Below are 14,608 nucleotides of genomic sequence, written 5' to 3'. Positions count from 1 at the left end.
TTTCCTGCTCCAAGCAGAAGGTCCCAAACGAGGTGCGAGTCGGAGTTAGGAATAATGATTGATGAGTGGTGCTTGTCCAACCTGTGTCAGACCAGCATGACTGTGGTAATCAATGCGATATAAAGACTGGTGCAGTATAATTTCTTGCATCAGCTGTACCTGACGCTGCAAAAGATTAACAGGTCTGTGCTGGAACTGTCGGATCAAATGTGGCATTGAGACAGAAACCTTTGTGCACATGACCTGGATATGTACCAAGGTGAGGTCCTCCTGGGCAGAGCTAGGGAAAGTGCGAGGGAAAATTTTAGATAAGAAATTTCCACACGATCCCAAATTGTTCTTGTTGGGCGACATAATGGACATAAGACTTACAATAAAGCTGTCCAAATTCGATTCATAATGATCGCATTGGCAGTGGCCAGGAAGTGCATAGTGGATACCTGGAAGTCTAACTCTTGCCTGAGTATTGCACAATGGAGCAAGGAGATGCAAGCCTGTGTTCCCCTGGAGAAAATTATCTATAACGAGAGGAGAAGGTATTGCACCTTCCAAAAAATTTGGCAGCCGTATCTGAACCACATAGGAGCATGGTTATAAAGACTTTGCTTCGGGGACTGGTTCGCCCCAATCCTTCCCCAAATCTGGGAGGGAGGGTGGGATGTGAGAGACAAGGGGCCCACCTCAGTCCAGCCAGGAAAAGTTAGGGAAAAAAAGGAAAATCGGCCTGGTCTCTGGCCTCTGGACCAACCCAGACCCATAACTCCCCAATATGATTTATTCCCAAATTGTGAATGGTTTAATGTCTTAAATATTCATTTTTGGTTGTTTATGTGTTAAGTGTTTTATGTTGAGGTTAAATGCGGAGGAGGGAGAGAGGGGAAGAGGTGTTAGGTTTGCACTCGATAGAAAATTCGCATAGATTGGATAAGTTGTATTTGACACATATTTGTAAATACTGTTGATGACCAAGGTGTAAACTGTTGTGTTCAATCTGGAAAATGATAAATATTTTAAAAAAAGCTCCAAAAATAACCCTGGAAATGATAGGCCGATAATCCTGATGTCAATAGTAGGTAAACTATTGGAAGGTGCTCTAAGAGATGGGATTTTCAAGTATTTGGATAGCCAGGGACTGATTAGGGATAGCCAACATGGATTTGTACATAGGTGATCATGTTTAACCAATCTTATAGAGTTTTTTGAGGAGGTTACCAGGAAAGGAGATGAAGGAAAGGCTATGGATGTTGTGTACATGGATTTTAGTAAAGCTTTTGTCACATGGAAAGTTAGTCAGGATTGTTCATACACTCGGTATTCATAGTGAGGTAAAAAAATGGATACAATATTGGCTATACAGGAGAAGCCAGGAAGTAGTGGTGGATGATTGCTTTTCAGCCTGGAGGCCTGATACTAGTGGTATGCCTCAGGTGCTGTGACTGTTGTTGCTTGTCATCTATATTAATGATCTGGATGATAATGTGGTGAATTGGATCAGCAAGTTTGCAGATGAGACAAAGAATGGAGGGATTCTGGACAGCAAGGAAGGCTTTCAAAGCTTGCAGAGGGATTTGGACCAACTAGAAAAATGGGTGAAAAATGGCAAATGGAATTTAATGCAGACAAGTATGAGGTGATGCATTTTGGAAGGACAAACCAAAGGCCCTTTTAATCTGTCCACAAAAGATTAATGACATTTAAAAAGCTTAGGCAGAAATACGATTTGTCAAACAGGACATTCCACTGCTAGCTTCAGATAAGATCTCTTCTGCAGGACAAATTAGGTCCAACTATGGCTCTACCAAAGTGCAGTGACATAGAGACAATGATTCAAAGGGGGATCACATGGAAATTTATTTTGGCAATATATTTTTGTCCAACCTGTGTCAGGAGGACCTCACCTTGGTACATATCCAGGTCATGTGCACAAAGGTTTCTGTCTCAATGCCACATTTGATCCGACAGTTCCAGCACAGACCTGATGGTAATTAATCACCTTTCTACCATTTCTCTTAAATGTGTGAATGTGACCAAAATAGTATGGGCAGTCATTTTTATCCTGTATTATCTGCCAAGGTAGGTAGTATCCAATGTAAAAGGCTTACCCACCTTTCTGGGACCCCAATGCTGCAGGTCCCACCTCCTTTTGCACCAGGATGTCAGGTCCCTACATAAAAGGTTGCACTGAACCAGCTTTTCTTTGAACCCTGCATTAAACATGGGTTGTTGACACACCAATTTAATGGGAACTCAGTGTAAAAGGGGTACAAGAAAAGGCATGGTAGGGCACTGAGGAGCGTGGTTCAACAGAGGGAGCTGGGAATACAAATACATAATCACTTGAAAGTGGTGTCACAGGTAGATAGGGTTGTTAAGAGAGCTTTTGGCATATTGGCCTTCATAAATCAAAGTACAGGCACACGATCCTTTATCTGGAATCCTTGTGGGAGAGTGTATTCCGAATTTCAGATATTTACGGATTTCAGAAAGACAGATATAAGCCCACCTGAATTGTGCTGCCGTATCCATCCCACCCCCTTCCAGTCACACTACCGTCTCTCCCTCCATCGCCCGCCTGACTCGCACTGCTGGTCTTCCCCCCCCCTCGCCTGCCTGACTCGTGCTGCCAGTGTCTTCACACCCCCCCCCCCCCGCCCGCCTGAGTCGCACTGCCGGTCTCTCCCACCTCACCCGCCCGACTCGTGCTGCCGGCCTTTCCCCCCCTCACCTGCCCGACTCGCGCTGCCAGTGTCTCCCCCCGCCTGCCCGAGTCGCGCCGCCAGTCTCTCGCCCACCCGCCCTGAGTTGTACTGCCAGTCTCTTGCCTGCCCGCCCTGAGTCGTGCTGCCGGTCTCTCCCCCGCCAGCCCGAGTCATGCTGCCGTCTCTTCCCCACCCCCCTCCCCCCCCACCTGACTCGCGATGCCGTCTCTCTCCCCACTTGCCGGATGTTGGAGCTTTCCAGATTTTAAATGTCCGGATAAAGGATAGTGTATTGAGTATAGGAGTTGGGATGTTATAATGAAGTTGTATAAGACATTGGTGAGGCCAGATTGGGAGTATTGTGTGCAGTTTTGGTCACCTAACTACAGGAAAGATACCAATACGATTAAAAGCCTGCAGAGAAAATTTACTCGGATGTTGCGAACTGAGGACTTCAGGAACTGTGTTACAGGGAAAGGTTAAAAAGGTTGGGGCTTTATTCCCTGGATTGTAGAAGATTAGAGGGAGATTTGATTGAGGTATATTAAAAAAATCATGAGTAAACATAGATAGGTTTTTTCCACTGAGTGCAGACTAGAAACAAACCAGAGAACATGGGTTAAGGTTGAAAGATGAAAAGTTTAGGTGAAATATTAGGGGCAACACACAGAGTGGTGGGAATGTTGGACAAGCTGCCAGTTGAAGTGATAAATGTGGGTTGTTTTAACTTTTAAGAAGATTTTGGACAGGACCATGGATAGGAGGTGTATGGATGGCTATGGACTGAGTGCAAATCAGTGAGTCCAGGCAGAATAATAGTTCAGCACAGATTTGAAGGGCCAAAAGGTCTGTTTCTGTGCTGTAATATTCTATGGTTCTAAATGGTGGCAAGACTTAAAGTTTTAGATGGAACAGCGGGAATGTAATTTGATCAGCTTTATATCTGACATAGGGGGATACCAGATTGAAAAGTGGAAATATGTGTCATTCTATAAAATTGTACACAATTCCTGAGGTTGAACACAAAATCTCATAGTCTTTTTGTCTACCCTCCATATTCCAAACACAAGTATAATTATTTCAAATGTTTTTATTTTGATAAACAGGTTTATATTGCTAAAGAAGCTCCCTGGCTGTGAATAACAGGATGATAAAAATTATTAGCTCAGGAGATAATCTATCCAACTTCCACAAAGCACTCACTGCCAACTTTAGCCAGCATTGAAGCTTTCTTTTTTTTGTCAGCCTCTCAGTTCACTGTCTCAATCCAGAATATGTAATGATTTAATTAATCAGACATATTGAATACATACAGCAGAACCTCTCTCTGAATTTTCTGTCCTTTCTCCATTCCTAAAGCTTGTATAATGCATATATGATATAGTATAATATATTGCTGGTGGAAAAAAATGTTTGGATATCAAATTAGTTGTTTCCAACCTGTGACATTTGATTAATGGTGACAGAGAACAATTTTCACCATCTTTAAGTGAAAAATGAGTGCTAATGTTTGACATTACAGATGCTCTTTGGGATATCTTGAATTATGGAAGATATTAAATAAATGTCATTATTCCTGTAATTCTGCCAGAACTTGCAAGCACTTTTTTTCAAGTGGCAGAGAGTAATGTGAGGCATTCATTGAACATTTTCCGTTTTGGAACAATGATCCTAAATCAGAAGGCTGACTTCAAGGAATGCTGCCAAAGCATCCAATAGAGTATCCAAAGAAGCATTGTCTCCCTGAGAATGTACTAATGGGCTAATACCAAAGCCTTCGACTGCTGCTTTTTTATTTCCTACCAGGATTTCAAAAGCACTTTGGATAAAGATGGGCATTAATTAACTTCATTTCACGCATCCAGTAAAACTGTGGTCAGCCTTAACATCAAAACCATTACGAAATTATTTACCTCATCTGCTCTACCATTGTGATGTGGATAAATTTGGAATACTGTTATGTTTTCTTCTCTGCTTAAGTTAAAAAAAAAAGTCTTTCGAGATTGTTTCTCCATTCCCTGCATTACCTGTCACTTCTCGGAAGATCAGTTGCCAGATGCTTCCTGTTCAGAGTAATGTGTCTCAAGTCTTCTCATAACTCAAACTAAGGATTGAACTCTTGGTATTCTCTGCAATATCCATAGAGCTTAAATGTCTTGTTGCTTTTCAACAATCACTAATGCAGCAGCAAGATACTGCAGATGTAAGAAGTCTGAAATAGTAACAGAAAATGCTAGATTAAGTATATCAAGCAGCAACTGTGGAGAGAACATTGAGGAAACAGCTTAGGTTATCAAGTTGAAACATAAACATTAGTTGTCTCTGCATATAAACAGTACCCTTACAACCAGAAGTAGAGCTGGTACCCAAGGAACAATCTGCTAAAGACACCATAAAATTTGATGTACCTTCTTTTCACTTCTCTGTTGCTTTAGTGATGTAACTTATTTTGGGGTTGATGTATACTCTTCTGTGTTGGTCAAAGAAAGAAGGAAAAATGTCTTTCACAGTTTTAAGTAATTTCAAAAAATTATGCAATTGTAGCCACCAAAAAGGTAGTGGTGGCTGATGAACGTGAAATAATGACACATACAGTTGCAGGTAAATCAGAACTCATTTACTTGAGTCACGCACAATATTGTTTTAAAACACTGAACCATGCACGCCACGTCATGTTATGTCCTGAGCCGGTTTGCTAGACTTCTGGGAGTTGTAGTCTATCTATAGTGCCGCTACACAATCAAGAAAATGCCTTTTGAAATCTCATCACTATTATAATGTAGAAACAAAGCAGCAATTAGTATTATTTTTGCCTCATCCATCCACTAGAGCAAGAAAATAGATTGCTCTTTTCAAGTCTCTATCCATACTTATGACTCCAATCTATTCACAGTTGTATACTTGAGTTGTATTTTTCCTCAACATGTACTATTAATAAAAATGAGAAGTGTTAGAAATACTCAGTAGAACAGCCAGCATCTGTGGAAGAGAAACAGTGTTATTGTGTCTTGTGCCCCCTGATCCCAATAGTGGGCTTGGATTTAAAATGCCCGCTGAACTGGCCTACTAATCCATTGTTAGTCACCACTTTCTAATTGCTCTTCAGGAGATAGTAATGAAATCCCCGAAGACACAAAATAGGACTGAAATTCCATGCAGATTCTCAGCAGTGGAATTAATCTGCCTGCTGATCTTTTGTACATAGTTAATGACACAAAGTGTAGCAGCAATGCAGGTCAAGTTGATCCTTTAACCTGCTCGTCTACTCCTTAAGATCATAACTGATCCTTTACCTCAAGATAGCTTTCCCCCTGATGCCTCGATTCCAAAAGTCACTCTTGGATTTCAATATACTTACAGTCTGAGCATCCACCATCCACTGGGATTGATAATTGCAACGGTATTGAAACATGGCAACTAGAATATTGAAACATGATCCTTGTGTTGGGATTTTCAACTCGACAGCTTGCCCCCACTGAAAATTCAATTGTTCTGACAACTTAATTATTTGTATATCCATCTCCAGATTGGACAGAACGTATGGGCTGGATGGCATTTCACCCTGACATTTTATCTAAGATCTAATTTTGCTTCTTGCGAAGGATTGCATTTCCTTGTGACTATAGAATAATAGTACCTGGGACTCATTCTAAGTGTGCCTGTGTTAACAGATACACAACAACCAGCAATCAGTGGCATTGTCGCAGCTCATTGCACCCTATTCAACTTCAATGCTCGTAATTGTGCAGGAAGCGGCAAAGCCTGGTGGAATTGGGTTCACTGTGAAACAGCACGCAAGTCATGGGTGGCAGATCGTGACAGCAGAGAACTCTGATCTCCAGCCTAATGACAGGTAATCATATTCACATCACTTGAAAATTTAAAAAAAAACACAAGACACCCAGAGTTCTGAAATCAAAACACAAAGTGCTCAAAATATTCAACAAGTCCAGCAGCACCTGTGGAGAGAGAAAGTGAACTGACGTTTCAGGTCACTGACTGTTTATCAGATCTTGAACTGGAAAATTCAAAAATTTGAGTTATCTACATGAAGCATTAGTTCTCTCTGTACAGAGACACTCTTGGACATTAGGATACCTTGGTTTCATCCAATCAGAGACATTCTCTTTGTTCTTGCCAATGTTTCTTTTTCTCTGCTTACTATATCAAGGTTGTTTTCTTATTTTTCCAAGGCTGATGAAATGTTACCTCTGTTCGAACTCTGCAGATGCTGCCTGACCTCCTAAGTATTTCTGGCACATTTATTTCAATGTACACCAATGTCATTTAAACCAAAGCACAAAGTATTTATTAATATTACACATATTCTATTTCTATGTACTGCAGTATGTGTCTCATGTAATATTACACATATTCTATTTCTATGTACTGCAGTATGTGTCTCATGTAATATTACACATATTCTATTTCTATGTACTGCAGTGTCTCATGTAATATTACACATATTCTATTTCTATGTACTGCAGTATGTGTCTCATGTAATATTACACATATTCTATTTCTATGTACTGCAGTATGTCTCATGTAATATTACACATATTCTATTTCTATGTACTGCAGTATGTGTCTCATGTAATATTACACATATTCTATTTCTGTGTACTGCAGTATGTGTCTCATGTAATATTACACATATTCTATTTCTATGTACTGCAGTATGTCTCATGTAATATTTCACATATTCTATTTCTATGTACTGCAGTATGTGTCTCATGTAATATTACACATATTCTATTTCTATGCACTGCAGCACATGACCAACTACATTCAGTATCTGTTGCAACAATATTTAGAGAAAAGCTGTTTGAAAATCTGTCCCATAGATCAGGTATCTGAGATTAAAGATGTACAACAGAATGGAAAGTGCAGGAACATGAATGCACAAAAAATAGGTTATGTGTATGAAGAAGGGAAAAATTAGAATGCTGAGAATTTGCTTTCCATAGGTTGGCAATACACAGAAATGGTGGAGGAACTCCGCCCATCTCGCAGCGTCTATAGGCGGTAAAGAGATATTACTGATGTTTTGGGCCTAACCCCTTCCCATTCCATAGGTCAGCACATTGTGGGATAATTAGATTGTACTGTGCTGTAATGTTTTATTTATTTGTCCTTCTACTGTGGAAGTCTTTTGCTCAAGGAATGATATTGTGGGTTTATAGCCAACATACCAACTCCAATTTATCCTATATTGATGCTGCCATATGTTAATGAAAAACATTAAATAACATTAGCTTTATGTTTTAGGGGGCATTAAATATCAAGTTTAGCAACAATTCCTTATTATTGCATGTGCACACACACACAGATAGGTATAATTATATACAAATGTATATACATATTTCTTAATATAAATTTCTTTAAATCCAGATGATGCATTCGATCTCGAAACTTGGTAGAAAAAGAATCAATCAACCATTCACAAGGGAATTAGGTGAACATGAGAGGAAAATAACTTGAAGAGCTACTAGAAAATAATGCAGAAATATGGCTGATGGTGTTACTAAACAAACAAAAAAATCAATATGGAATGCAAGGCCCAAATTGACTCAATCTACTTCCAATTTTTGCTTGCTTTTGAAAATACCAGAAGCAATTACAATCTTTGAATGTCAGTACCAAAGATGGTGAGGAAGGTAATATATAGCAGCAGGTTTTAAAAAAACCCAGAATGGAATGCATTCCATTCAGAAAAATTACAAATTAGGTTAGCACTAATGCATGGCGAACATGACACCTTATATATGGATAACATTTTAATATGCTAGGAAATGGATAACAGCAAGCTCAATATTGTTGCTGGTCATGGTATTAGCACATTTCCTTGCAACTTATAGAACCATACATTACAGCACAAAAAACAAGCCCTTCGGCCCTTCTAGTCTGTGCTGAACCATTTTTCAGCCTCGTCCCACTGACCTGCACCCTCCAGTTCATAGCCCTCCATATCCCTCCAATCCATGCATGTGTTCAAATTTTTATTAAATATTAAAATTCAGCCTCTATTCACCACTTCAGCTAGCAGATCATTCCACACTCCCACCACTCTCTGTGTGAAGAAGTTCCCCCTTATGTTCCCCCTAAACTTTTCCTCTTTCACCCTTAACCCATGTCGTCTGGTCTGCGTCGCACCTAACATCAGTGGAAAAAAGCCCACATGCATTTACCTATACCCCTCATAATTTTGTATACCTCTATCAAATATCCCTTCATTTTTCGATGCTCCAGGGAATAAAGCCCTAACCTGTTTAACCTTTCCCTCTAACTTAGTTGCTGAAGTCCCAGTAACATTCTAGTAAATTTTCTCTGCACTCTTTCAATCTTACTGATATCTTTCCTGTAGTTAGGTGTCCAAAACTGTACATGATATTCTAAATTTGGCCTCACCAATATCTTCTACGATTTTACAATAATATCCCAACTCCTATACTCAATACCTTATTTTATGAAGGGCTATATGTCAAAAGCTCTCTTTATAACCCTATCTACCTGTGATACCACTTTCAGAAAATTGTGCATCTCTCTATTCTATCACACTCCTCAGTGCCCTACCATTTAATCGTTTATGTCCTACCTTGGTTTGTCCTTCCAAAATACAACACCTTACACTTGTCTGCATTAAATTCTATCTGCCATTTTTCTGCTCACTTTTCCAGCTGGTCCAGATCCCTCTGCAAGCTTTCAAAGCCTTCCTTGCTGTCCACAATGCTTCTATTCTTTGTGTCATCTGCAAACTTGCTGATCCAATTTACCACATTATCATCCAGATCGTTGATTTGGATGACAAACAGCCATGGTCATACCACTATTCACAGGCCTCCAATCTGAAAAGTAATCATCCACCACTCTTTGGTTTCTCCTGTATATTCAATGTTGAATCCAGTTTACTACCTTGCCATGAATACCAAGCATCTGAACCTTCCTGACTAATCTTCCATGTCAAATCTTGTCTAAGTTCTATGTAGATAACATCCACAGTCTTTCCTTCATCAACTTTCCTGGTAATTACCTAGAAAAAACTTTCTAAAATTGGTTAATCACAACTTACCATGCACAAAGTCATGTTGACTATCCCTAGCTATCCAAATACTTATATATCCCATCTCTTAGGACACCATCCAATAATTTACCTACGACTGACGTCAGGCTTACCGGCCTATAATTTCCAGGGTTACTTTTGGAGCCTTTTTTAAACTACAGAACAACATGAGCTACCCTCCAATACTCCAGCACTTCACCTATGGCTAAGGGCATTTTAAATATTTCTGCCAGGGCCCCTTCAATTTCAACACCAGCCTCCCTCCAGGTCCATGGGAATATCTTGTCAGGCCCTGGAGATTTATCTACCCTTATTTGCTTTAAGACAGCAAGCACCTCCTTCTCTTTAATCTATATAGGGTCCATGACCTCACTGCTTTTTTCCCCTTACTTCCTTCAATTCTGTGCCTGATTCATGAGTAAATACAGATGCAAAAAAAAACATTTACGATCTCTCCATCTCTTTTGGCTCCATACAGAGCCAACAACTCTGTATCTTCAAGTGGACCAATTTTTTTCCTTACTATTCTTTCACTCTTAATATACCTGCCGAAATCTTTAGAATTTTCCCTCATTGTCTGTCAAAGCAACCTCATGTCTTCTTTTAGCCGATCTAATTTAATTTCTTAAGTTTTTTCTTGCATTTTTTTAATACTCCTCAAGTACAACTCCACCTCCAGAAGTTCAAGATCTAGTCCATTTCTCAGGTAACAGACATGTGGCTTTGCCAAGGTCTCAAAAACAGATCAGAATGGAATTCTGTAATATGGCACTCAGATCCAATTGGTTCAGAACCACAGAAATTACCTCCTCAAAAATTCTGACCATAAGAACTGCTATTTTTAAATACAAATACATGAGGAATGGAAACAGTGTTGTCTGAAAGTGCAATAACTGCACTGCTAGGTTCATTTTCTACTAGGTAGTTCAGATCTTCGTGTATTCCATATTTTAGTTAGGTGTCTTTTACAATTTGACAATATAAATCACAATTCCATTATCAAAACATGCAAGACCGTGGAAATTGCCGAACCATAAAATACCAGACCGAGTTTCAACCTGTAGAGATAGCCTAACAGCAGAAACCAATCAGTATGCAGAGGCTATACTCTGATCATCAGAAACAAGTGGAAAGAGTTCAATCAGATGAGCTCTCTGAAGCTTTACCTACAGCCATTTCAGGGAAATGAAAAGACTGAAATTCCCTCCAGACAACTTAGCCTGCCAAGGACAAGCACATTTAAAAGGGACAAGTATTTTCCCCCAAGTATCTATCATCTCACAAATCATGCTCTATTATAATCTGAGAAAGAGCAATTACATTGCAAAATGCAAGTGCTGTTCAATTTATGAGCAGCTAATAGAAAACAGCTCTGTTTTGGATTCCTTATTCTGACAAGATCAGTGAAATGTTGCACCAGTAAGCTATGGAATTCAGAGATTCCATCACCTCCCAGCAGAGGTCAACAGGGACATGGGGCTGCAACTCAAACTTGTGGCATTGGCTTGAGGTATTTAAGAATACACCTTTATTATCACATTTTGTTTCAAATTGGAATACCAAAATAAGGGCTTCAGTTTAATTGACTTATTTTTTTTGTTTCTTTGCAGACTTGTGGAAGTAAATGGGGTCTGTGTACTGACTGCATCAGAAGAGGAGCTTATGTTATATCTTACCACGCCAAGTGCACAAGTTTTGGTTCTGAGAAATCCTGCTCCCTACAACCAGGAAAGTCCCAGCTGTGGTGAAATGGATGATGTGCTAAAAACAGACCAGATTCTTGATTAATGTCTCTTATTGGGCTAAATTATTATAGGATCAGACCAGGCAATCATAAAAGAGAAAAATGTGCTAGAATTTGTTGGGTGTGGCATTTAGAGAATTGAGAAAAAAAAGCATCAGTCTGAGCAAGATAGAGACAATGGTCTCTGAAACAATGTGATTCAATGGCTTAATGACATTATTGACATTAGTGTGTGACAGGTATGATCTATAATTTTTTAGCAGTCAGCAGTAACAATGTCAGTCAACATTTTTCTTTTACTTTTCTGAAAATGCAACTGTGCGATGACTCAGTCAAAACTCCGTAATTTGTTATCTCTAATATTATGAAACCAAGCTGTTAAATGGCACTTGTCCTACAAACTAGGGTTGGAAAGTGACAAGTTTCAATGAGACATATGAGCAGAATTAGGCTATTCGGCCCATGATTCTGCTCTGTCATTCAAATCAGAGCAGATGTATTTTTCCTTTCAACTCTATTATCCTGCCTTCTACCCATACTCCTTGACACCCTTACTAATCAAGAATCTATCAATCTCTGCTTTAATCTGTCCTATGATGGCTTCCATTGGCATACGTGGCAATAAACTCTACAGATTCACCACCCTCTCACTGAAGGATTTTCACATCTGTTGTAAAGGAACATAATTTTATCATGAGGTTGTGCCTTCTGGTACAAGACTCTTCCTCTACTGGAAACGTCTTCTCCTCATCTACTTTCAAGAAAGAAACCATACTGACTTCTGCCTATTTTTATGTTTTCAAGTATCCCAAAATCTCATCCTTGAATCTTGACAACTGCTGAAGTTATAATTTCCTGTCTTCTGCCTCTCCCTTCTTAAAGATTGGAATGATATTTGCAATTTTCCAATCTTTTGGACTACCCCTGTCTGGAGTAACTCTTGAAAGATCACTACTAATGCATTCAACAGCTTTTCAGCCCCCTATTTCAGAACCTTGCAGAGTAGTTAATTTGGCCTTTCAGCTTCCCAAGCACCATCTCCTCTATAATAATGACTACAATCATTTCTCCCCCCCCACCCCCACCGCCCCCGCCCCCACAAATTCCTGGTATCTTTCAGTGAAGACACAAAATTCCTGTTTCATTCATCCACCATTTGTTTAATACCCATTACTTCTCCAGCATCATTTTCTAGCAGTCTGATGCCCACTCTTGCCTCTTTTACTCTATGAATTTGGAAAAAAAAAATTTGGTATTCTCTTATTTTATTGGCTGGCTTACCATCACATTTCATCTTTTCTCCCCTCATTCATTTTTAGTTGCCTTCTGTTGGTTTTTAAAAGCTAACCAATCCTATGGCTTCCACTAATTTTTACAATACTATATAACCTCTCTTTGTTTTTATGCTTTTTTTAAAACTTATCTTTTCAGCCACGGTTATCTCATCCTCCCTTTATAGTACTATGACTAATATGCCATTCTTCATCCGATGTTGAACTCAGCAACCTATAGAGTGCAATCCAATAAAACACACAGTGCTCATAGACTTGTTAATAAAGTACAAATAGTTGTGTAAAAGTACAAATTACATCCCTAACGTCGAAGTACTCGAGATGGCAGAGGTCGACAGCATCGAGTCCACGCTGCTGAAGATCCAGCTGCGCTGGATGGGTCACGTCTCCAGAATGGAGGACCATCGCCTTCCCAAGATCGTGTTATATGGCGAGCTCTCCACTGGCCACCGTGACAGAGGTGCACCAAAGAAAAGGTACAAGGAATGCCTAAAGAAATCTCTTGGTGCCTGCCACATTGACCACCGCCAGTGGGCTGATATCGCCTCAAACCGTGCATCTTGGCGCCTCACAGTTTGGCAGGCAGCAACCTCCTTTGAAGAAGACCGCAGAGCCTACCTCACTGACAAAAGGCAAAGGAGGAAAAACCCAACACCCAACCCCAACCAACCAATTTTCCCCTGCAACCGCTGCAATCGTGTCTGCCTGTCCCGCATCGGACTTGTCAGCCACAAACGAGCCTGCAGCTGACGTGGACTTTTTACCCCCTCCATAAATCTTCGTCCGCGAAGCCAAGCCAAAGAAAAGAAGAAGAAGAATTGTGACATGAAGCTTCAGAGGCATGCAGCACAGAAACAAGCTCTTTAGCCCAACTCGCTCATACTGATCAAGGACCTTGAACAATTTGCCTATATTTGACCCGCATTGGCAACCTTCCAATCCTCTGGAATCTCTCCAGAGTCTATCAATTTCTGGAAGATCATTGCCAATGGATCTACAATCTCCAATGGATCTACAATCTCCAATGGATCTACAATCTCCAATGGATCTACAATCTCCAATGGATCTACAATCTCCAATGGATCTACAATCTCCAATGGATCTACAATCTCCAATGGATCTACAATCTCCAATGGATCTACAATCTCCAATGGATCTACAATCTCCAATGGATCTACAATCTCCAATGGGTGGAGTTGTTCAAGTGAACCGGTATGGACTTGAAGGGCCGACATGGCCTGTTTCCGTGCTGTAAACGGTTATATGGTTATCCCTCCAAATTTTTCTACTCAGATCTGATGGGTGCTTCAATGAAATGCAATCAAAATTGACATAATGTGAAAAAAAAACAAGTAGAGAAATGCAGAACAGGAACAGACATGTTAGCCCACCAAATCAACCATCTATTTACATTATGGGACATTTAAAAAAAAATTAAAACATACAGCACGGTAACATGCCCTTTCAGCCCTCTCGAGTCCGTGCCACCCAATTGACCTACAACCCCTAGTATGTTCTGAACAGTGGGAAGAACTGGAGCACCCAGAGGAAACCTACACAGACATGGGGAGAATGTACAAACAGACAGCATGGGGTTCAAATCCCAGTCCCGATTGCTGGCATTCAAACTGCTCTGCTAACTGTGGTACCCCTAATTGTGAAATCAACTATGTACTGGTTATAAAAAGGAATATTGATGGTAAATCCAAAGACTTGGGGATTTCCTACATCTTTTCAATCTCAGTGAAATCAAATCATCTTTCTGTTGTAATATGAGCACATTAAATACAATAATGTCAAGCAAAACCTCTAA

General features: G+C 40.0%; 1 protein-coding gene across 3 annotated transcripts in view; it reads left to right on the top strand.

Moving 5' to 3' along the window:
- LOC138760779 (uncharacterized) overlaps positions 1-11,768 on the top strand; it is a 218,896-nt gene extending 207,128 nt beyond the window's left edge. For 2 of the 3 annotated variants that reach the window (XM_069931852.1, XM_069931854.1), the window contains 2 exons: positions 6,371-6,552; positions 11,370-11,768. In XM_069931852.1, coding sequence (XP_069787953.1) covers positions 6,371-6,552; positions 11,370-11,547 — 360 coding nt within the window. In that variant the 3' untranslated portion in view covers positions 11,548-11,768. Of the gene's footprint in view, positions 1-6,370; positions 6,553-8,090; positions 8,352-11,369 lie in introns of those variants that run through there. The other variant, XM_069931853.1, reaches the window with a different exon arrangement.
- The last annotated feature ends 2,840 nt before the right edge of the window (positions 11,769-14,608 follow it).

Source organism: Narcine bancroftii, chromosome 4 (assembly GCF_036971445.1).
Source record: "Narcine bancroftii isolate sNarBan1 chromosome 4, sNarBan1.hap1, whole genome shotgun sequence".
Taxonomy (NCBI): Eukaryota; Metazoa; Chordata; class Chondrichthyes; order Torpediniformes; family Narcinidae; genus Narcine; species Narcine bancroftii.
This window is presented reverse-complemented; position numbering and strand designations above follow the sequence as displayed.